Source organism: Heteronotia binoei, chromosome 1 (genome assembly GCF_032191835.1).
Source record: "Heteronotia binoei isolate CCM8104 ecotype False Entrance Well chromosome 1, APGP_CSIRO_Hbin_v1, whole genome shotgun sequence".
NCBI classification, from domain to species: Eukaryota; Metazoa; Chordata; class Lepidosauria; order Squamata; family Gekkonidae; genus Heteronotia; species Heteronotia binoei.
This window is the reverse complement of record NC_083223.1, coordinates 249716585-249741208: the sequence shown is the minus strand read 5'-3', so window position 1 is coordinate 249741208 and position 24624 is coordinate 249716585. Positions and strand designations below refer to the sequence as shown.

The window sequence follows — 24624 nt, the reverse complement described above, 5'->3', positions numbered from 1 at the left end:
AGGCAGATTGAGAGCCCTGCTCAAATTAAGATGCTACCAAAATCATTACTGGTGTGTGCCATCAAGTGGAAGCCAACTTCAACAACCTTGCAGAGTTTTCAAGCGGTGGTTTGCCATTGCCTGGCTTCTTGTTAGTTTCCCGTCCAAGCCAGTTTGGTGTAGTGGTTAAGTGTGCGGACTCTTATCTGGGAGAACCGGGTTTGATTCCCCACTCCTCCACTTGCACCTGCTAGCATGGCCTTAGGTCAGCCATAGCTCTGGCAGACGTTGTCCTTGAAAGGGCAACTGCTGTTAGAGCCCTCTCCAGCCCCACCCACCTCACAGGGTGTCTGTTGTGGGGGAGGAAGGTAAAGGAGATTGTGAGCCGCTCTGAGACTCTTTGGAGAGGAGGGCGGGATATAAATCCAATATCATCTTCTTCTTCTACTAGCCAGGGCTGACCCTGCTTAGCTTCTGAGGTCTGACATGATTAGTTTCTATAAAAGGCTAGTGCTAGGGCTCCCACTCTGAATGATTTTATATTCTAGGTACCATAAGAACATAAAAGAAGCCATATTGGATCAAGCCAATGGCCCATCCAGTCACACAGTGGCCAAAATACCCAGGTGCATCAGGAGGTCCATCAGTGGGGCCAGGACATTAGAAGTCCTCCCACTGTGCCCTCCCCTCCAAGCACCAAGAATACAGAGCATCACTGCCCCAGACAGAGAGTTCCAACAATACTCTGTGGCTAATAGCCACTGATGGACCTCTGCTCCATATGTTTATCCAATCCCCTCTTGAAGCTGCCTATGCTTGCACATGCATTCTTCATGTGCTCAGGAGCATTCCACACAGTCCAGGTTAGAGTTCTGAGGTTGAACCCTGGTCCAGATTAAGTCCTGACTCTTCCCTTTTGCTAGCCCAAACCAACCAAAGGCCGGATGCGCATACACTGCCTGGAGAATGTGGATAAGGCCCTGCAGTTCTTGAAGGAGCAGCGCGTCCACCTGGAGAACATGGGCTCCCACGATATCGTTGATGGCAACCACCGGCTCACGTTGGGCCTCATCTGGACCATCATTCTCCGCTTCCAGGTACAATAATGCCCTGCTTCTCTCCCCTCCTTCCTTTCTTGCCTTCTGCAAACAAATCCAGATGGCCTGTAGCACACGCTCAGGTCTCTGTGTGCGTGCGTGACCAGAAGCAGTACAGAATGTGAGAGCACATGCAGAATTCAGATTCCTCCAAGTCATCTTTCATTTTAAAAAAGGGAAAAGAGCAAGTTTCCAAACTTTACTCCTGCAAAGAGGTGCCTGAAAATAGATGAATAAGACCACTGGTGTTAAAATGAGACAGTCATACCTTAAATACTTAACAAAATTTATTCCAGCATAACCTTTTTGTGAGTTAGATTTTATTTCAGTAGAAGCATTTGATTCAGCTAAATAAAACATCAGTGGCACCTTAAAAACTAACAAAACTTATTCCAGCATAAACGTCATGAATCGGAGCTCACTTCATCAGAGGCAGTGAAGTTTTATGATTCACAAAAAGTTTATGGTAAAATAAATTTTGTTCTCTTTTTTAAGGTCCTGCTGGGTTCCTCTTTTATGTTGCGGCTGCAGACTACTTCAGCTACCCATCTGGAATGATAACCGTTGTTGTTGCCTGTACTTTGACTATGGAGGCCAGAACAAATTATGCAAAACAAGCGAGATGATGCAAAGGGACATGAGTTATACAGGCCTTAGCGCTCAGCTCTTATCAGCACAGAATTTATGTCACTTGTTTATTGGAAGTTTTGCATCCACCGTTCTCTTGTAAATCAAGGGTGGCTTAAAATTCCAGAAATTAAAAACACAACAAAATACCAAAGAACACCATTTAACCTCACCCCAAGAAAATCTGAGCTGCTTGTGGGATTCTAGCTATTTCGGAGGACCTGCCATCCTGCCCACATTCAGCTGTACTCTCCTCCCCTACAGATCCAGGACATTAGCGTGGAAACAGAGGACAACAAAGAGAAGAAATCGGCCAAGGATGCCTTGCTGCTTTGGTGTCAGATGAAAACAGCTGGGTAAGCGAACACCTGGAGGAACACGACTTTGTGGGTTAAAGCTGAATCCGGCGAAGACAGAGGTCCTTTGCTTGGGTCGTTGTGGCCCGGGAAGGGAAATCCCCCTGCCAGTTTTTGACGGCGCGCCGTTGATAGCGGCGAGCAGGGTCAAAAATTTGGGGGTACTATTGGAGCCTTCACTGACAATGGAGGCTCAGATAGCAGCCACTGCCAAGTCCGCATTCTTTCATCTCAGGCGGGCGAAGCAGCTGGCCCCCTTCCTGGAACGCGACGACCTAGCAACAGTGATTCATGCTACGGTCACCTTGAGGTTGGACTACTGTAATGCCCTCTACATGGGGCTACCCTTGTGTCGGACCCGGAAATTGCAGTTGGTGCAGAATGCCGCTGCCCGGCTGCTATTAGGGCTCCCAAGATGGGAGCACATTCGGTCGGGGCTTCGGGATCTGCACTGGCTGCCAATAACATTCCGAGTCTGGTACAAGGTGTTGGTCATTACCTTTAAAGCCCTATATGGCCTAGGACCTGCCTACCTTAGGGACCGTCTCTCCCCACATGTTCCCCAGAGAGTACTACGATCGGGTTCACAAAACCTGTTAGTAATCCCCGGGCCAAAGGAGGCCCGCCTGAAATCCACGAGGGATCGGGCCTTCTCGGTAACGGCGCCTTACTGGTGGAACCAGCTGCCGGAAGAGGTGCGGGCCCTGCGGGACCTAGGGCAGTTCCGCAGGGCCTGTAAGACAGCCCTCTTCCGGCAGGCCTATAACAACTAACTGACAATGAGAATATCTTCTGGATGGAACTAAAATGCATTTATGGACCGCTGCCTTTTATTTTTATTTTTATGTCTTATTAATTATGGTTTTAACTTTGTTATGTAAATGTTTTTAAGCTGAATTTATGTGAATTAAAATGTTGTAAGCTGCCCTGAGCCACTTGGTGGGAAGGGTGGGATATAAGTCTAAATATAAATAAATAAATAAATAAATAAATAAAGGGCAGGAACTGGAGCCCTTGGGGCCAAATCCCTTTCATGTGGCCTCACTGAGGTTCTTTTTGTCCTGATCCTCACACTGCTAGAAACTGTGAAGAAAGAGAGAAAAGGAAGCTAGGAGTGACACTCCACATGTGCTCAGAAGCTCAGGCCAGTCATGCTGGGCATTTTAAAGGAGGGACTGTGGCTAGGTGGCAGAGCATCTGCCTTGCATGCAGAAGGTCCCAAGTTGATTCCCTGACATCTTCAGTTAAAAGGTCCATGCAGTAGATGATCTTTCTGTGCCTGAGATCCTAGAGAGCTTCTGCCAGCCTGAGCAAACATTACTGACCATGATGGACCAAGGCAGTGAAAGGCAGCTTCCTGTGTCACTGCAGAGCCTTAGTGTTTGGGCTGGCTTGTGAAAAGAGATTGCAGCTAAGCCCTTTTTGTGAGTTAACATCTCTATGTATAAAATATGAGTTACTATTGAACTTGATAGGGTTAATTTTTATAATGGTTGTTTGCCTGGATGAGCCCTTGTAACACGGCAGATTAAAAAAATCTGAAATGTGTAAAGTAACTAAGGAGAGGGCCTCTCTTCTGATCCCATATTACAGGTACCCCAATGTGAATGTCCACAACTTTACCACCAGCTGGAGGGACGGCCTGGCTTTCAACGCCATTGTCCATAAACACAGGTCAGTCGGGGAGGAGAGTCAAGTAAAAAGGCAGTAACAACTTGTTGTGGGGAGTGGGCTTCAGCTGAAAACTCTCTTACAAGTGAAACAGCTACAGGACTGGCAAAGGGGTCTTTAAACCCATTCATGCCCAATATAAACAGCAAGATCGGTTTGGGCAGATGCCTTCTTTTTGGCACCTCTAGCAGCTCACTGCCATTCCCCGCCATTTTTAGCTTGCTTCTCACTCTGTCTTCATGCAAGCTTTTTACCTCTCCTTTGTCCCTGGGACACAAGCATGTCTCTGCCTTGTCTTTCTCATGTAGCTCTTCTGGGGAGGGATCAGCACCTAGCACTTTTTTTGACACTAAATGTTAAGTGATGTTGCAGTGCTCTGAACTGGACTGCTCATGTTAGCCCAATCTCATCCAATCTCAGAAGCTAAGCAGGGTTTGTCCTAGTTGGTACTTGGATGGGAGACCTCCAAGGAAGCCCAGAGTTGCTACGCAGAGGCAGGCAATGACAAACCGCCCCTGAATGTCTCTTGCCCTGAAAACCCTACAGGGGTTGCCATAAGTAGGCTGTGGCTTGATGGCACTTTCCACCACCATCACCAATAGTGCAGCTCCTACTCAACATCTAGAGACATTTTCTCTCTTTGGAAAGGGATGCAAGCATGATAGGCCATCTAATTAAGTTGATTGGTGGTGGCAAACCACAAGATAGACCAAAGAAGGCATTTCATTCATGCAGTAGTGCACAACTCACCTGTGGAATTTGTTTCTGCAGAAAGGTGTGATGAGTGTTAGCATTTTGTGAAAAGGATTAGGTAGATTCTTGGTAGGTCAGTGCATCATTGGCTCTAGGTCATGATAGCTGCAAATAGCACCTCCATATGCAAAGGCAGAATATCATTGTGTGTTAACAGATCCTGGGAACAAACAGGAGGATGGTGCTCTGCTTGTGAGCTTCCAGACTGCTCTGGTGGGCCACTGGCAGGATAGACTGCTTGGCTGAGTGGCCCTTTGGTTTGATCCAGAAGAGCAATTCTTAATAGCCTTTAAAAAAAAAGCCTTCCTGCCCCCACAGGCCGGACCTAATAGACATCGACACCCTGAAGAAATGCAACGCTCACTATAACCTCCAGAATGCCTTCAATATTGCAGAAAAGGAGCTCGGTCTGACCAAGCTCTTGGATCCTGAAGGTGGGTTCAATTGTGCTGTTCTAAGCAACCACTTGTGACAGGGGTATTATCAAAATAACAACTGCGTGGCATCTATAAAGGTTTCTTTGACTGAATTTTAGCAGTACACAAACCACTAAAGTACTGTGACCTCCCCCTTTGTCTTTCACCACTTGCAGGGCTTTGGCTTCTGATGTAAAGGAAAAATCAGGAGTTTATTTACTTATTCTAGGTCCAGTATGAAGACCTTGCTTTCCTAGCCAGTAAGCACTTAGAATTCTAGTTAAAAATTCTATTTATAAATAATCTAACTAAACGTGAGAGAATAAGAACCAGGGATATTAAAGAAACACAAATCACACTGGCATATGTTAAAGCAATCCTGGGTAAATGAGAATACGTGAGAGTCTGATTTGTCTAATTTAAATCTAAGAAGGAATCCGAAGCTTAAATTTCTTGCCCAGGAATATGCAAAATAAAAAAGTCACCCTCACAGAATCCAGATCTGAGAAGTTTGTGTGTTGCAAGGCAATGAGAGCTTATGTGGAGCACGTATGTGTGAGGAAATAAGACACGTTTCCATCTAAATGTGCTGATTGCCACTTGCAGTGTTAGTGTTCTGTTTACTGGGATTTATGCTGGCAGACAACTATTAATGAGAAGTTATCAGAGCTGTTTCAAGATTGCTGTAGAAACTTCTCAAGGACATGAAATGTGCATTAGGACAATGGGAATGAAAAATTGGAGTTGTTACAGGAAGACATAAGCAAAACTAATCAAGGCTAACATATGCTAACTAATGGAGCACAGCCTATAAAATATCTATATGTACATTCTAGATGCCATGAATGATTTACATTAAATTCCATGACATCAGGAAGAACAGCCTCCTTTTCCTTGCAGAAAAGAGGGGAAAGCCATGCAGTGTAAGTCACAGTCTTTTCCCAAGTGATTAGAAGGCGATCGCAACAACCATGCTGTGAGGACTCTTAGGTCAAGAGAGTGGTCAGCATGACACATGCTGAGCAAGTCTTTAAATCTTTGCCTTAGCCAGACTCAATATGGGCCTTGAGGCTGGTGTGGGAGTCAGATGCCAAATAACAAAGTAGAAGTAACCAGGGCCGGCTTTAGGGTTTGTGGCACCCCAGGCAGACTTGCTGGGTGCTGCAGCCCCACACCCCACTGCCCTCCCCTTTTCTCTGCCTGCCCATGCCACGCCCCCTCCCTTCCTCTCCCTTGTGTTATTTGCGGTGCTGCAACAGTGGCAGGGGGCAGGCCATGTTCCACTCCCCGCTGGCGCAGTCAGAGGAGCAGACGCCAGCCTTCTCCTTGCCCACTACTTCAACGGGCAGTATGGCGTTCTCTCTTAAGAGAGCGTGGGATGAGGCTTCGCTCCCCCCTCCCTTCCAACAAGCCTCGTCCCACACTGTCTTAAGAGAGAATGCGGTACTACCTGTTGAAGTAGTGGGCAAGGAGAAGGCTGGCGTCTGCTCCTCTGAGTGCGCTGGCGGGGGCTGTGGCAGGGGGGCAGGCCACCTTCTGCTTTCCCCCCGGCACGCTCAGAGAGCGACACCAGCCTTCTCCTTACCTGTTTGAACCGGCAGTACTGTGTTCTCAAGAGAGCTCCTGACAAGGCTTCGCTCTCCCCTCCCTTCCGGAACCGGAAGGGAGGGGGGAGCAAAACCAGAAGGGAACGCGGTACTGCCCGTCCAAGTAGATAAGGAGAAGGCTGGTGTCACTCCTCTGAGTGCACCCTTGGGGGGGTGCGCGGAAGGTGGTCTGCCCCCCGCTGCTGCTGCTGGCGAAGAAAACCAGTGAACTGGCAGACAAGTGGGGGGGGGGTGGAGATTTGTCTGGGGTGCCAGAAGGGGGGAGGAGCCCAATTCGGCGCCCCCCTCCCAGTGCCCTAGGCAAATGCCTAATTTGCCTAGTGGGTGAGCCAACCCTGGGAGTAACTTTCCATCGTTTTTGGCATTTATTGCCTTTGCTGTTTTTTTCCACCCTGTCAACCCAAACCAACGATTACCAGACCCCAACTTGTTATTCTTTTAATCTGCTAAAAGCATTGTCACTATTTTGCATACCAATTCACTTCCCGCTCTCTCTGTATGTAGGACTAATAATTCCATCCCATACTATTGCCTGATGAAGTGTGCTTTTAGCAAACGAAAGCTTACTTTCTCAATAAAACTTTGTTGGTCTTAAAGGTGCTACTAGACGACAGCTTTGTTCTGTTGCTTCAGACCAACATAGCTGCCCACCTGGATCTATTTCCATCAGTTTGTTTTAAAGACCTTTCTCCTTTCATAAAAAACATAACAACATCAATGTCAGGCTGGAACAGATCAGTGATGCATTTTATTGCATTTTTTATTGTCCAATGGTGTAATCTAGTTTTATCACATCACATTGAATATATTTAAAAAAAAAACAATTCTGTAATTTGCATTGAGTCTCAGTGAGAAAGGCAGTTGAGAAATGAAGTAGATAAATCTAGTTTCAGAGGCTGGCCATCAGACAAAGGGAGCTTTGGCTCTTGAAAGCTTATATCCTGAAATGCTTGTTGGTCTCTAAGGCACTACTAGACTTGAGTTTAAATAAATCTAGTTCAGCATCCCATTTAACACAATAGCAAACAATTGATTCTGAAGCCCAGTGAGCAAGCTATAGATCAAGAGTGTTCAAACTGTGGCTTGGGAGGCACATGTAGCTCTTTCACACAGATTGTGTGGCTCTCAAAGCCCCCACTGCCCATCAGCTGGCTTGGAGAAGCCATTTCTCTCTTTAAATCACTTCTCCAAGTCAAGACGGCTGACAGCTTGGAGAATGCATTTTAAGTTAAAGCCTTCCCCCATTTTCCTCCCTCCCTTCCTTGTGGCTCTCAAACATCTGACATTTATTTTATGTGGCTCTTATGTTAAGCAAGTTTGGCCACCCCTGCTATAGATGCTTAAGGCCCTCCCCCTAGCATCTATAGCACTTCCTCCTAGCACTGCAGTTTGTTGGTTTACTGCCTCTGGGTGTAAAGGTTCTCTTTGGTCATCATGACTAGTAGCCATTGATGGACCTGTCCTCTGTGAAAATCTTAATTCCCTTTTAAAGCCACCTGCACTTGCGGCCATCACTACATCCACTGGCTGAGAATTCCCCAACTGAATTACTTTGTTGAGTAAATTCCTTTTGTTCTCTGATGCTCATAATCTCATGCTCCTTTGTAGATGTAAATGTGGACCAGCCAGATGAGAAGTCCATCATTACTTATGTGGCTACCTACTACCACTACTTCTCCAAGATGAAAGCCCTTGCTGTGGAAGGAAAACGGATTGGGAAGGTATCATAAGGGCTGCAATAGAACCTGGGATGGGGGAGGGAGGAGTCAATAGGGCTGGGTGAGAGAGACAGAAAGCCCCTCGATTAAAAAAAAATATTGGGCAAGTTGTGATAACAGTAAGAGAGGCAGGCTGTTGGAGAGATGATGTATCTTACTGGAATGACTGGTGATTTAAAAGTGTGCAAACAATGACAGGTTCATTAAACTTTTCTTCAGGCAAAATTAATATTTAGGGCCTAGATCAGTGGCATGAGCTTTAGCACAATATGCCCTACTTTGCCTTCCCCATTTTTCATCATCAGCTTTCCAAGATCAACAAACTTTAAGGTATCTCCAATCACAGCAACTTCTTTGGGCCTTCTGTCTTGGTTTCTTCCTTGCTGTTGCTGTCTCAAACCCCACTGTGCTATCCAGAGCTGGGTGCTCAAAGGGGAAAGGGCGTGTGTGTGTGTGTGTGTAGAAATATCTGTTTGCAGCTCCTTTCCCAGAATCCCAAATGTTCTGAATGACATAGGCTTCTCCTCCAGGTGCTAGACTATGCCATTGAGGCAGACAAGCTGATAGAGAAGTATGAGACGTTGGCCTCCGACCTTCTGCAGTGGATTGAGCAGACCATCCTGACACTGAATGACCGAAAGCTGGCCAATTGCTTGAGTGGAGTGCAAAATCAACTTCAGGCCTTTAACACCTATCGCACTGTTGAGAAGCCTCCCAAGTAAGTCTGTGCTGCCTGGCCACAGTTTCAGGGCAGTCTGCTGTCTAGAACAGGGGTGTCAAACTCATTTGTTATGAGGGCTGGATCAGACATAAATGAGACCTTGTTGGGATGGGTCATGTGTGTGCCTATTTAAGATTAGGTAGCAGAGATATAAACTTTATAAAGGACACAGACAAACACGATTAAAGATTTTTTTTTAAAAAAAAACCTTAAAATAAAACATGCTTAAAACATTAGCACTTGTTGGTCTTAAAGGTGCATTCTTTGTATTTCTCTCCTGGGATCCAGGGAACTGGGCAAAGGAAGCTCTGGCTCTTTCCCTCCCTCCCCAGGGGACCAGGAGGGGGAGGAGCTACAAGTTTTGCTCTGTAGCTTCTGTGTGATCGAGCAAGCCTGGCAAAGCAAGCTGAGATGCAGAAGGAAGCAAGAGAGGGGGAGAACAAAGAAGACAACAGCCAGTAGTTCGGGGGCCTGATTGGAGCCCTCCGGGGGCCTTATTTGGCCCTCAGGCCGCATGTTTGACACCCCTGGCCTAGAATGTTAGCCGTCAGGAATTCTGTGATGTGTGTGGGGAATGACAAGTGGGCTCATGTCTAGAAATCTTTGACTGACCTTGATCCTATCTCTCATACACACTAACTCCCAGGTTCACAGAGAAGGGGAATCTGGAAGTTTTGCTTTTCACCATCCAGAGTAAGATGAGAGCCAACAACCAGAAGGTTTATACGCCTCGAGAGGGAAGGCTAATTTCTGACATCAACAAGGTGAGATGACAACATGTGTCCCAACACTCCACTGAGTAAAGTTGGAGGTCTTCCTTCAGCCATAAGGAGTCTGCCTCCAGTATAAATGGCACGCTGGAGGGAAGGCAAGCTGGCGGGAAAGCTCCTTAGGCTATAGGAACTTCCTCCGCCCTAGGGGTGGATAAATGCTGCTGTATTATATGTATTTGTGACTATGGACAGGGCCAGCACACCCATTAGGCGACCTTAGGGGGTTGCTTAGGGCGGTGGCTCTGGGGGAGCACCTAACTGGGTGCCCCCTGGGAGGGTGGAGGCTGCCCCTTCACTCCTGGGGAATTTAAATCACATGCGAAGGCCCCAGGAGCAGCTGCTGCCCTCCCTGCACCAGTGAAAAGTCTCACCGATCAGCTGATCGGTGGGACCTTTTGCTGGCATGGAGAGGGGAGCGGCTGCTCCTAGGGCCTTCCCATGCTATTTAAATCACCCAGGAGGGAGGAAGTGGCCCCCACCCTCCCAGCCTAGAGCGTCAGGAAACCTGGTACCAGTCCTGACCATGGAGGATGGGAACATTTCCTGTGCAGAGCTGGGGGAGTTCTGAAAGCCATCTGCAACTAGCAAGGCAAGCAGTTGCCTGGAATGACACTATCTTCAGGGATATCAAATGAGTAAATTGCTTGGGGTTGGTCTTACACAGGGAAAGTTCTGGTATTTTTATATAGCCACTTTGATTTTAATCTTAGGCCAAAGCAGGGTAGAAACTCACTGAATTAGAAAAGCAGTTAGAGCTTAAGTGTTGTGCTCAAGTCCAGTTAATATATGCAGATTCCAAGCAGAATCTGTTAACTAACTGACACGGGAATTATACCTTCCCCAGTACCCGATAGGGCCAACCCAAAATAAATTCTGCCACACTAACCATGATTAACAATCAATTTGTGCAGTTTCCTGGAATCAATGTCAGCCCAAATATTCATTTCCAAAGCCAAGGCTGAGCCATGTAATTAAACAGGCAGTGCCTCTGAGCACGTGCTGAGTGCTTTTTGCCACCCCCTTCACTGTTGAAAGCTGCCATACATATATTAACATATGGTTTCCAAGCAGGCTCGAACCCTACACCCGCCCTCCCCCCGCCCTGGAATCTCTCCTTTTAGAACTTTAAACGTTGGTTTTTCTGATGGAAATGGTTGATTCCCTCATATCCACAGGCCTGGGAGCGTCTGGAGAAAGCCGAACATGAGCGAGAGCTGGCCTTGCGCAATGAACTGATTCGGCAGGAGAAGCTGGAACAGCTAGCAGCACGATTTGACCGGAAGGCAGCCATGCGCGAGACCTGGCTGAGTGAGAACCAGCGCCTGGTCTCTCAGGTCAGTATGCGTCTCGAGCTGGTGCCCCATAGTGTGATGGCAAAGCCTCACAGGTTACCAAGAAGAACTTGCATCAGGGTATGAACAAGAGACGCTTTGAGTGTTGCATGGGATTGGGTGGATATGCTCCTTAATTAGCCACTAGGAAATGAAACAATCCTCTGCAGTTTGACTAAATAGCAACCCCAGTCCAAAGCTACTGGTAACCTTCCTTCCCTTTCGGCAGCCCAGGAAAAAGAGAACAGGATACATACACCCTGCAGGGTTAGCAACAGGTCTGGAGAAAAATGTCCCAGTCCGTGAAGAGTCAGAAAAGAGGAAGAGCCAACAGGAGATACATTGACTCAGTCAAGGAAGCCATGGCCCTCAGTTTGCAAGACTTGAGGAAGGCTGTTAATGATAGGATGTTTGAGAGGTTATTGATTCATCAGGCCACCATATGTCAGAAGCAGATTGATGGCACATAATACACATAATAGGAAGGTGTTTGCCAGGTGTCGTTGTTTACTTCCATGCCATGAAAGATTTCAGCTGCCCATTTCCACACATTAAACCTCTACTAATTGGAGAGGACATTTTTCTCCAGGCCCTTTAGCGACCCTAATTCCAGCAGCAGCTCATTTGTGCTGAACTGGGCACTTGGTTTTGAAAGGGATGAATAGCACTTAAAAGCAAGCTTGGTGGGTGGGAGGGAAGCTTTCCCCACTTTGTTCTTTTTCGGAGAGGAAGAACAGGTATTACTCTTTGCCCTTCTCTCCTCCTTTCTCTCCCACCCCAGTTCAAGCATTCCATTGTTGCTTTTAACATGTGTGCAAATTTATATCGGCCAAGCCAGCAAAAGAAATTAATTGTGAGTTGCAACCCCAGCTGGCCATGTCAAGCCAGGAGAGTGAAGTGAGTGATTCTCCATTTAGTGAGGAATAACCAATGATATCTTCCCCACATCCCAGGATGTAGTCTGAGCTGCACTAGCATTCTAGGAACAAACAAAAATTTAAGACACCCTTTAATAATGGTAGAACACTTAATACCTCTGTTAATAAAGGCAGGTGCACCCTTTATTAAAGGTGGAATGCTTGCAGAGTGCAAAAAACGTGCCACTCCTTAGTATCTGTTTCTGGAGGGAGTCGGGATCATCCTGTTGCCACACATTTCCTTGTGATAATATTCAAAGTATGGTGTATTTCCTCAAAGCGCTTTTTATGTCATTCCTGAGAACAGAAAAAAAACACACACACAGGATAGCCTCTGCATAATTGCATAGTAATTACTCATAATCATAGCATTCATCTTATTTATGCTAAGTGTTGAAATGCTTCATATACATTAGCTGAGGCCCAGCTATGCATTATACATAACATGCCCTGGGAAATTACATTTGGTGAAGCAGAGAAGTGATGGGAGAGGGAGAGCTTCAGTCCTCTTCCCTGCCTTCTGTTGCCCCACTCCAGATTGTCTCCTGAGGTTACCTTCTCCCCCTCCTCTCCCACTCAGGGCTTTAAGTGCGTCTCCCCCCCATTATTTATTTAATTATCTTCAATGGGGACCCAAAGCTGCATACATTATTCTCCTCTCTGTTTTATCCTCACAACACCCCTGTGAGGTAGGTTGGGCTGAGAGAGTGTGACTGGTCCGAGGTCACCCAGCGAGCTTCGATGGCATGAGTAAGGATTTGAACCTCAGTCTTCCAGATATGAGTCCGATACTCATAACAGTTACACCACACTGGCTCTCTTTAAAATGTGTCAGAGAGAGGAAACCGGAATACTGTAGAGGGAGGAAAGTGTAAATACCCCTCTGTTATCCCTGATCAGTGGATAAAGTGGTGTGGTAGTAGACTGGAAGGACTCCGATTCGGATCCTAACTCTGTCATGAAGGACATCGGATAATCTTGGAACTAGTCACCCTCTTCCAGCCTTCACATCACAGGGCTGATGTGAAGAGATAAATGCAGAAAGGGAGACTCATCTATGCTGCCTTGAGTTCCTTAGCCTAGAGGAAAGTGTGCAGATAGAAAGTAGACATGTTGTTCCCTCTGAAAACAGCTTTTCCTTATCTAAATAAGCTTTTGTCACACACGTTTCCATGCATTGTGCTGCCTCTTGTCTCTGTCGCTTCCCCCTCCCCACCCCCCTCAGCAATTCTGCAGAAGAAACCACTGTTACCGCTCCTGTATTGCAGATGAAGGGACTGAGAGAATAGCACTTAAGGGTGAGCCAAGGGGTTGAAACTGGAACTGGCAACTTTTTGGCTCACACTCTGCTGCTTTTGCAACACCAGTCCTAGCCTTAATGTATGCTGGAAAGTTGCATACAGATGATATCATCTGAATCCACTTCCTTATAGTCTAAGCATGGCCAAGATTAACATCCAGCTCAAGAAAGTGCACAAATAAAGCTGTCTTATACTGTATACTCAGTCTGGCAGCAACTCCCTGGAGTCTCAGACAGAAGTTTTTTACATCGCCTTCTACCTCATACTTTAAACTGGAGATGCCGAGAATTGAACCCAGGACCTTCTGCACACCAAGCAGATGCTCTACAACTGAGCCACATCATAAGAACGTAAGAGAAGCCATGTTGGACCAGGCAATGGCCCATTCAGACCAACACTCTGTGTTGGACAGTGGCCAAAGCCCAGGTGCTCTCAGAAGGATCACCAGGGGGGCCACAACTTGAAAATTCCCCAGTTTCCTAGCCAATTTTTATTTATTTATTTGTATCCTGCTCCCTTCCCCCACAAAATCAGGCTCAGGCCAACAATTCCATACAACACAATTCAATACAATAAAATCAGCATCACAAACCTTATAAAAGACTTAAAATCAATCATCATATCCTATCAGATAGTGCCCCAACTACCTCAAAAGGTGGATAATAAAGGGATAGCTAATACAGTGAGATTTGGGCCCAACAGTGGGGAGACCGAGTGATCTTTCTAGCCACCTCTGCCCTCAAATGTACAGCTGGTGGGACATCTTGGTCTTACAGGCCCTTTGGAATTGAGCTAACCCCCTCTGTTGTCCACTGGTGTGGTATCATCTGCTTAGAACCTTTGTCTGTATCTTTCTCTGCAATCTCTCTCTCCCCCAACATCAGGATAATTTTGGATCAGACATCTCAGCAGTGGAGGCAGCAGTGCGGAAGCACGAGGCTATCGAGACAGACATTGTGGCGTACAGCGAGCGTGTGTCAGCTGTGAACGCCGTGGCAGCTGAGTTGGAGGCAGAGGGCTACCATGACATCAAGCGGGTGCTTGCGCGCAAGAATAATGTGGCGAGGCTCTGGGATTATCTGAGGGAGCTGGTGGCTGCCCGCCGTGAGCGCCTGCTGCTCCATTTTGAGCTGCAGAAGATGTTCCAGGACTTGGCCTACCTCATGGATTGGTTGGAAGAGATGAAGGTGAGTGGGCCAGGATATGGTGCTGTGAATGAAAGAGGGAGTCTTGGGAATTTCGCTTGGTGTGGGGATGAACTGCCTCTGTACCAAATGGCAGAAACCACCAAAGCAAACTTGAGTACTGGGGTTTGATTCAAACCAGGGCAGCATAGTTGGGAATGCTATGCCCTGGAGTATTCACAGAACAGGGCCTGATGAACACCTGAAGTGCCTTATACTGAGTCATACTGTCAAGGTCAATATTGTCTCTACTGACTGGCAGCAGCTCTCCAGGGTCTCAGGAAGAGGTCTTACCTGTTGCTTCCTGCTTGCTTCCTTTTAACTGAAGATGCTGGGAATTAAACCTGGACCTCGTGCATGCAAAGGAGATGCTCTGCCACTGAGTCAACAGCCCCTCAAGTGGAGATTGTCATTTGTGCCTGCTACCACTCTAGGGCAGATGATTCCCAAGCAATCATCTCTTCTCACCCCAGGGTGTGTCTGCATTCATGCTTCAGTGCTGGCTGCTCTGCTGGATAGGACAGCGGCATGTGACTTCCCTTCCCTCCACTGGCTTATCTGACTCTCTGCTGGTTTTGTCCCATGCCCTGCCCTGCCCTAACATGGATGGGTTTGGAGTGGACCAACAGTCTGAGTGGTGTAAATTAGAGCCATTCAGTGCAATCTGAGACCCTTGCCTCATCTAGAATCAGCGTTGGAAGGAACCCCCAGAGTCATCTAGTCCAGCCCCCTGCACAATGCAGGAAATTCACAAATGCCTCCCCCACACACTCCCAGTGACCCCTGCTCCACACCCAGAAGATGCCAAAAACCCCCCAGCAACCCAGGATCCCTGGCCAGACTGGCCTGGAGACAAATTACTGCCTGACCTCAAAGTGGTATACAGCATTCTCTGGATGTGTGCAAAAAGGCCACAAGAACTAAGCACTGATGCAATCCTTCCTGCCCTCCTTCTCATGATCTGCCTAAGTTCTGTATCACAGTGGCTCTATCACAGCCCTGGCTCTCAGTTTGCAAGACCTGAGCAAGGCTGGTAATGACAGGACACTTTGGAGGTCATTAATTCATAGGGTTGCCATAAGTTAGAAGCAATTGGGCAGCACTTAATGCTCACACGAGCACATCACAGCAGCTCCTTTGACCGAGTACATGCCTACAGAAGTTTGTTCTAGGTGGTCAGAAGCGGAGTGTGTGTACATGAGTGTGCAATTAGGGATTTGCAAAGAGCACCCTCTTTGCTGGCATGCCAAGCAGAGACTTGAGCAGAGCTCCATTTGTTAGAGGTGGAGCTGCTGAGCAAATCTCCAGCACTGTTGGGTCAATCTTGTGCCATTTGGTCAACAGAAGCTGATGGCTGGCAATGTGCAGAAGTACTTGAGATTTCAAGCTCGGGTTTGTGCGTGACAGACAAGAGGGATAAGGGGCTCTTTATATTATCCCCATTTTTGTCCTTTCTGCTGTGTTTTGGTGGGATCCTCATCCTCCGCTGGGTTTCCTTGCAGGGCCGCCTTCAGTCTCAGGACTTTGGGAAACATTTGCTTGGGGTGGAGGACCTGCTGCAGATCCACGCTCTGGTGGAGGCTGACATCGCTGTCCAGGCTGAGAGGGTGAAAGCCATCAGTGCTGCTGCCCAGCGGTTTGCTGCTCCTGGAGAAGGTAATAGGCTAACCCTGAGAAGATGGAGGGTGAAAAGAGCATAGTCAGAGACCCCAGATGGAAAGTGCCCTTTGTTCCTCCACTGTTTTGGTCTGCTTTCCCTTCCCTGAGTTTACTATGAACAAAGTCGACTTCAGGAGCTCCATGTAAGTAATTATTTTGCTCGGTCAATCAAAGCTCTTTGCAAGGATACAGATTTATTTGAATGAGCTTTGCAGAATCTGAGCTACTAGAGGAATCTGAGCTGTTGGGAAAGTTAACATAAACATTACTAAACCAGGAGAAAACAGCAAGAATCCAGTAGAGCCTTAAAGACTAACAACATCTGTTGCAGGATATGAGCTTTCCAGAGTTACTGCTCACTTTTACAGATGCAGCTAGAATGTGAGTCTATCTGTGAGAGCCAATTTGGTGTAGTGGTTAAGTGTGCGGACTCTTATTCCCCACTCCTCCACTTGCACCTGCTGGAATGGCCTTGGGTCGGCCATAGCTATCTCAGGAGTTGTCCTTGAAAGGGCAACTGCTATGAGAGCCCTCTCAGCCCCACCTACCTCACAGGGTGTCTGTTGTGGGGGTATGATATAGGAGATTGTAAGCCGCTCTCTGATTCAAAGAGAAGGGCGGGGTATAAATCTGCAGTCTTCTATAGATTGGAAAGTGGTGTGATTTCAGATGCCGAATGACATTAGCAGGCAAATGACAATAGCAGATGAATGACAATTGCAGGCATGATTTGATTAGGTGTGATATGCAGAGGGGTAGTAGGCATGGAGAAATCAGCTTGATCTATTACTAAACTAAACAAAGCTACTTAATAAACTTCTTAGATGCTTTTTATCTGCAAGCTGAGCAGGAAATTCTCAGATTAGAATTTGCCCATGGGCTAGGACCACACAAATCTAGTGAGGCCTTAAATTACCAGAACTTGATCTTTCAAAGTCTTTTCACTTTTAGAGGGACTAGGAAGTCCTACCAAACTATGGATTGGATCTAGAAGCTATAGTCTGGTGTGATGTTTGAATTGACAGTCATATTTATGGCTCTTGCTCTGTCTCCAGAAACCCCTTCGCTTTAAAGATGTGAGTGAATTTACCAAGCTAAGTGCTGAGATAGTAAGGCGAAGGAAGCCAATAAGCAGCTCTAAACCTTGATTTGCCTGTTTTGTTTTGGGATTTGAATACTTAACTATCATTATTGTAAACTCAAGTTTGGTCAGATGGCTTTAACTGAGCCCGCAGAAAAAAAGCAGAGAATAAAACAGTCATTACCTTGGCTGTCTTTGTGTCACCCTGATAGTGGGTCAAGTAGTACAGACAGAGGATGGATCACATCCCAGGATGCAGCTTGTATCTCTCTCTTGTGAATTTTTCAGAGGCTTGTTGGTATGAGAGACCATAATGCTGTTTTTGTTGCCTGCAGGATACAGAGCCTGTGAGCCCCACGTAGTTCAAGATCGTGTGGTGACGCTGGAACGGTGCTATCGGGAGCTGGTGGCACTGGCGGCACAGCGGCGTGCCAAACTGGAAGAGTCGCGGCGTCTTTGGAAGTTCTTCTGGGACATGGGTGAGGAGGAAGCCTGGATCCGGGAACAGAGCCAGATCCTTTCATCGGATGACTTCGGCAAGGACTTGACGAGTGTGCTGCGCCTCACCAGCAAGCACAACGCCTTTCGCGATGAGATGAGTGGCCGTGCTGGCCCACTGCAGCAGACGGTCTCTGAAGGCCGTCAGCTGGTTGCCGAAGGCCACTTTGGGGCCGCAGAGGTGGCCGAGCGCATCCGGGAGATTGAAGAACAATGGGAGCAGCTGGAGGCACTGTCCAGTGAACGGGAGCGCCGCCTCCAACAAGCCTCTAACCTCTACCAGTTCCAGGCAGATGCTAATGACATGGAGGCCTGGCTGCTGGATGCCCTCCGCCTGGTGTCCAGCTCAGAGGTAGGCCATGATGAATACTCAACCCAGAGCTTGGTGAAGAAGCACAAGGATGTGGAGGAAGAAATTCACAACCATCGGCCAGCCCTGGATGCCCTGCATGAGCAGGCCCGAAGTCTACCACCTGCCTTTGCCCAGTCACCTGAAGTGGACGGACGTCTTCCTGCACTGGAGCAACGCTATGAGGAGCTGGTCACATTGGCTGAGCATCGTAAGCAGGCCCTTCAGGATGCCCTCAATCTCTACAAGATGTTCAGTGAAGCAGACGCTTGTGGGCTCTGGATTGGTGAAAGAGAGTACTGGATTGAAACGATGGATGTCCCGGAGAAGCTGGAAGATCTTGAAGTGGTTCAACAAAGGTGAGGGGTTTGGCCTAGGAACTGTCAAATCCCCCTTCTGACCTCTAAGCAGAGGAAGTGGCAGACTTTCAAATGAAGCATTTTTGATCAGGGCATTGCCCAGATTAAGAGGAGAGCAATACCATATATTTAGTTTATATTTGTTAGGTAAGAACTGCCCTTTTGGATGACATCAATGGTCCCTCTAGCCCAGTCTTATTTCTCCGAACATGCCAATAGTGAGTGATAGTGAACAAGGCAAATTCTAAGCTAGGAATTACTAGGAAAGCAATAGAGAATAAGACCGGCAGTGCCACAATGCCTTTTTATGAATCTGCAGCACAGTTGGCATTGTGTACTACTTTGATTGCTCCATTTTATAAAGGAGATTATGGTGCTGGGAAAAGGTGCAGAAGAGAGTAGCCCAAATCATTACAAATTTCACATTTCATTTGGTATAACAAAGCTTTTGTGCAGGGTTTTTTTTAAAATGTTGATAGAACTAGCATGGTTCCACCTCTCAGAGGAAGAGAGCACATTCCAAAGGGAATGGGCCCTATTGAGCAGACCACACTCCTGGTAGAGTTTAGCAAACTCTGGTAGTAGAGGGCTCTACAACAAGGATCCACTGGGTGAAATTTGTGCAAGACTCTGTGTGTGTGCATGTGCACTTATGAGACACTCAGGTAAATTAGGGCGTCAAAGCTTGATGTCTGTACCTTGAATTGACCTACCTAGAAACTCACCAGATGCCTTCCTTCACTAGTGATATTAGCTATCTAGGAGACCCTTTGCCTTCTGGACTAGACAAATTGTATGCACATATAATGGCATGGCAGACAAAATGAAATACTACTTTACACAGAGAGTGATTAACATGTCGAATTCATGTCAGAGGATGTAGTGATGGCCGCAGGAATAACCAACTTTTAAAGGGGATTAGATAGGTTCATGGAGGATGTCTATCAATGGCTACTAGCCATGGTAACAGAGTGGAACCTCCACATTCAGAGGCACTAATCTTCTAAATCCCAGAGCTAGGAGGCAACATCAGGGGAAAGCCTTAGGCTCTATGCCCTGTTGTTGGCCATCCAGAGGAACTGGGTGGCCACTGTGTGAGACAGGATGCCATTGGTCTGATCCAGCAGGGCTGCTCTTATGTTCTAGTAATTGAATCCAGATGTATGTGTGGCTTTAGGGCACTCTAGCCAGCTTTTTCTACTCAGAAAAAGTTGGCTGCTGTAAACTTTTTTCAAAAGGAAGCCTTCTTTGTATTTCCTTCCTAACTACAAAGGAATATTGACTATCCACAATTTTAATCCCCATAACAGTGCCTCAGTCAGCAGGCCTTTCAGTGGTTCGTCTACACTGTTGACAAAGCATTCCTCTGACTTCTCATTTGGTCTTTGCCATTTCAGGTTTGAGACACTGGAGCCAGAGATGAATAACCTGGCCTCACGCATTGCGGCTGTGAATGAGATTGCCAGCTGTCTTTTGGGCACTGACCATCGAAACAAGGACAGTATCCAAGGCACTCAGGAGCAGCTCAATACCAGGTAAGGACCTGCAGGAAGGAGAACTGGGGACAGCAGAGGAAGCAGCAACCTCTTTTTCTGAAGATCTCAATTCAAGTCCATAGCTACGAGGGGGTCTGTGGGGGCACAGCCTCCCAACTTCTTGCCAAAGCCCCCTGACTCCAGGGCCCCAAGGAGCCCCCAGGGCCTCAGCCATGTTGGCAGGAGCTGCCACCAGCCCTGTGAGCGATTTGATGATGGAGATGTTGCTCACGGGGCTGGCACCAGAAGCAACCCGGGCCTCCTGCCTGAGTTAAAGAGCCCACCAATCAGCTAATTGGTGGGCCCTTTAACTGAAGGAGGGGGGGGTGCTGGCTGCTGCTTCTGCTCCTCACCGGCAGAGAAGGAAGGTCGGCAGCCAGAGCGATTCTCCCTGCTGCTCTTGTTGCTGCCCTCCCTTCCCGACACTAAAAGAGCATGCAGGGTCAGGGGCAGAAGCAGCCCCCAGCACTCCACCTGAGTTAAAGGGCCCACGGGAGCTGCTTCTGCCCCCGGCCCCGCGTGCTATTTTAGTGACGGGAAGGGACGGCAGCAATGAGAGCGTAGGGTTGCCAAGTCCAATTCAAGAAATATCTGGGGACTTTGGGGGTGGAGCCAAGATCAAGACTGTGACAAGCATAATTGAACTCCAAAGGGAGTTCTGGCCCTCACATTTAAAGGGACGGCACACCTTTTCAATTCCTTCCTTCCATAGGAAATAATGAAGGATAGGGGCACCTTCTTTTGGAGCTCATAGAATTGGACCCCCTGGTCCAATCTTTTTGAAACTTGGGAGGTATTTTGGGGAGAGGCACTAGATGCTATAATGAAAATTTGGTGCCTCTACCCCAAAATACAGCCCCCCCCCCGAGCCCCAGATACCCGTGGATCAATTCTCCATGATTTTCTGTGGGAATGAATCTTGATAGGGAATAATAGAGTTCCCAGCAGACATTTCCCTCCCCTCCCCCCGCTTTCTGACAACCCTGAAGCGGGGGGAGGACCTCCAAACCGGGGGATCCCCTGCCCCCACCTGGGGATTGGCAACCCTATGAGAGCGGCAGGGAGAGCTGCTCTCTCACCAGCCTTCCTTCCACGCCACTAAAATAGCACGTGGGGCCAGGAGCAGAAGCAGCCCCCAGCTGATCCGCGGGCCCTTTAACGCACTGGAGACTGGGGGCTGCTTCTGTTCCTGGCCTCTCACTATTTTAGTGGCGGGAAGGGAAGGCGGTGACCAGAGCAGCAGGGAGAGCCACTCTCTCACCAGCCTCCCTTCCACACCACTAAAATAGCACATGGAGCGGGGGGCAGAAGCAGCACCCAGCATTCCGCTCTTGTTAAAGGGCCCATGGATTGGCTGGGGGCTGCTTCTGCTCCTGGCCCCATGTGCTATTTTAGTGGCGTGGAAGGAAGGCTGGTGGGAGAGCGGCTCTCTCTGCCGCTCTGGTCACCACCCTTCCTTCTCCGCCACTAAAATAGTGAGCGGAGCCAGGGACAGAAGCAGCCCCCAGTCTCCAATGCATTAAAGTCTCGACTGGTCAGCGGTCCCTTTAACTCATGCCAGAAACTGGGGGCTGCTTCTGCCCCCGCCCCATTCACTATTTTAGAGGTGGGAAAGGGAGGCCGGCAACGAGAGTGGCAGGGAGGGGGGGGGAGTGTGAGGAAAGGGAAGGTTGTGTGGGGTGCCAGGGGGCATGAATGCCCCCCCCCAATTATATGCCCCCTGTGCTTCCAGATCCTGGCTATGGCCCTGTCTCAATTGAAGGTGACAGTTTTCCCTAAGTGTGCAAAATCCATGTTATGCAACCAATTTTCTGTTTCAAACAATTTTATTAGTAACATATGATAATAAATTTCAATTTCTTACATCATTAATAATTACTTTTTTATCTATCCCATATATTACTTTCTACTCACCCCTGCCCCCATTACTTGACCCCCGCTGTTGTTATATACTTAAAATCTTAATATTAAAGGTACCCTTAATTAATAAGAACCAAAATTAATATCCTCCTCCCTCTTATACGTAGTCATTATCAAAAATTGTCCAATGTCCTTTTATTTTCCACTCTTTTTCTACGTATCTTCTGAACTTTTTCCACTCCATCTTAAATACTTCTAAATCATAGTCTCTTAAGGTTCTTGTTAACTTGTCCATTTCACTCCGTGTCAAAGCTTTTACAATCCAATCCCATTTCTCTGGTATTTTTTCTTGCTTCCACAACTGCGCAGACAATGTCCTAGCAGCTGAGAGCGAGTACCAGATTTAAGTTCTATCTTCTTTTGGAAATCTTTCCATTTGTAATCCCAACAGGAAAGTCTCTGCAACTTAGTTAAATTCGTATCCCAAGATTTTAGAAATCTCTTGTTGAATCATCTGCCAATACTTTTTCACTCTTTCACAAGTCCACCACATATGGTAGAAAGAACCTTCATGTTTTTTACATTTCCAACATCTATCTGGCATCTTATTGTTCATCTCTGCCAACTTTTTAGGAGTCATATACCATCTGTACATCTTAAAACAATTTTCTTTAATACTCTGACATGTTGAGAGTTTCATAGAGTTCTTCCACAAATATTCCCATGTGTCCATCTGTATTTACATTAATTGCCCACTTAATCATTTGAGATTTCACTACTTCATCTTCCGTAGACCATTTTAAAAGTAACTTACAGATTTTCGAAATTAATTTTTCATTATCTCCAAGCAGAACTTTTTCCATTTGTTTGTTCTCATCTTATTCCTTCAGTTTTAACATCGCTTTCCACCAAACTTTTTATTTGTTGCATTTGAAACCAATTATATTTATTATTCAACTCTTTAGCAGTTTTCAATTCTATTTTACCGCTTTGTATTTTTAGTAATTGATTATATGACATCCCTTTATCCTCTCCTGTCTCAGCTGTTATTCTTATTACTTCTGCTGGCACTATCCATAATGGTTTTCTCTCATCGCCATATTTCTTGTACTTCATCCAAATATTTAGTAGATTATTGCTTATATAATGGTGAGAAAAAAAACCATCCAACTTTTTCTTTCCATAGTACATATAAGCGTGCCAGCCGAATTTATTTCCATGACCTACCAACGTTAAAAGTTTTTTATTCAACAGCGTCACCCAATCTTTTATCCACACTAGACAAACTGCTTCATGATATAATCTTAAATCTGGTAGTTGAAATCCTCCTCTTTCTTTAGCATCTGTTAAAACTTTCATTTTAATCCTTGTTTTTTTCTCAGCCCATTCAAATTCTGAAATCTTTCTTTGCCATTTATTAAATTGTTTACTGTCTTTCACAATCGGAATAGTTTGAAACAAATACATTATTCTCGGCAAAATGTTCATCTTAATTGCAGCTATTCTACCAAGCAATGACAAATTAAGCTTGTTCCATTTTATCATATCTTCGTCCATTTTACGCCATAACTTTTCATAATTGTTTTTAAACAGATCAATATTCTTCATTGTTATTTCCACGCCCAAATATTTTACTTTAGGGGTAACTTCACATCCCGTTAATCTCTGCAATTCCTTTTGTTTACTTACTTGCATATTTTTACACAAAATTTTTGACTTTTCTTTATTAACATAAAGTCCCGCCAATTCTCCAAAATCTTGTATTTTGGCTAACAACAAAGGTGTTACTTGCATAGGATTTTCATTTATAAACATATCATCTGCAAATGCTCTATATTTATAGGAAAATCCTTTAATTCTCGTTCCTTCAATTTCTTCATCATCTTGTATTTGCAGCAATAAGATTTCAAGAGTCATTATAAACAACAATGAAAGCACACAGCCTTGCCTTGTACCTTTGCTGATTGTCATTTCTTCTGTAAGATCTGCATTTATACATAACCTTGCACGTTGTTCAGTATAAATTGCTTTTGAAATGATAAAATAGTATAAAGACCATCCATCATGAACAGCTATAAAATCAGCCATTGAGAATAAGCCAGTGAATTAGATTTTTTAATTTTTATTTATTTTATCAAATTTATATGCCACCCTCTCCTAATGGGCTCAGGGCGGCTCACAGCAGTTAAAAACAAACATAAAATTTTAAAACAAGATATACAGTAAAATCATTTTCATACATTTTACAATCATTACGTCCAAGATGCACATTGATATTCTGATTATTCTGATGTTTCAGGTTTCAGTTCCTTCAATTCAGTGAGACTGCTGGTGCTGTGGAATAATAGCCATGTCCCCTTAACGATTGAAAAGCAAGTTTAAACAATTCAGTCTTACAGGCCCTTCGGACTGTGGCAGGTCCCACAGGGCCCTGATGTTTTCAGAGAGGGCATTCCACAGAGCGGGAGCTATTACCGAGAATTCTCTGGCATAACAGCCTAAAAGGGACACCTGTTAAAAGTCAGGACAGAAATAGACTATTAAAAACAGCTTTTAAAAAATGGAACTACTAAGTTTAAAGCTTGGGTGAAAAGCAACTGATACATAAAAGACAGTGATAGGTCCTGGGAGGATATTCCAGTGTTGAGGGGGTCATCATCACTGAAAAAGCCCTGTGTATGCTATAGTTCCCATTTACCAGCTTATGGAGGGAGACTTCCAGGTAACTGCACACCTTGCCTGTTGATGTTCAGTTGATTGGTGGGTGGACACTCGGGCGAAGCTGGGTGGGGTGGGGTGCATGATCATCCTGGGGAGAAAAATTTCAAAGAA

At 46.3% G+C, this 24624-nt stretch overlaps 1 protein-coding gene across 3 annotated transcripts in view; it reads left to right on the top strand.

Moving 5' to 3' along the window:
- SPTBN2 (spectrin beta, non-erythrocytic 2) overlaps positions 1-24624 on the top strand; it is a 128285-nt gene that overhangs the window by 72005 nt on the left and 31656 nt on the right. For all 3 annotated transcript variants that reach the window (XM_060251912.1, XM_060251931.1, XM_060251921.1), the window contains 12 exons: positions 903-1076; positions 1968-2059; positions 3653-3733; positions 4802-4917; positions 8115-8227; positions 8755-8942; positions 9592-9709; positions 10894-11052; positions 14152-14454; positions 15954-16107; positions 17527-18397; positions 19795-19932. In XM_060251912.1, the coding sequence (XP_060107895.1) occupies positions 903-1076; positions 1968-2059; positions 3653-3733; positions 4802-4917; positions 8115-8227; positions 8755-8942; positions 9592-9709; positions 10894-11052; positions 14152-14454; positions 15954-16107; positions 17527-18397; positions 19795-19932 (2507 nt within the window). The remainder of the gene's footprint in view (positions 1-902; positions 1077-1967; positions 2060-3652; positions 3734-4801; positions 4918-8114; positions 8228-8754; positions 8943-9591; positions 9710-10893; positions 11053-14151; positions 14455-15953; positions 16108-17526; positions 18398-19794; positions 19933-24624) is intronic.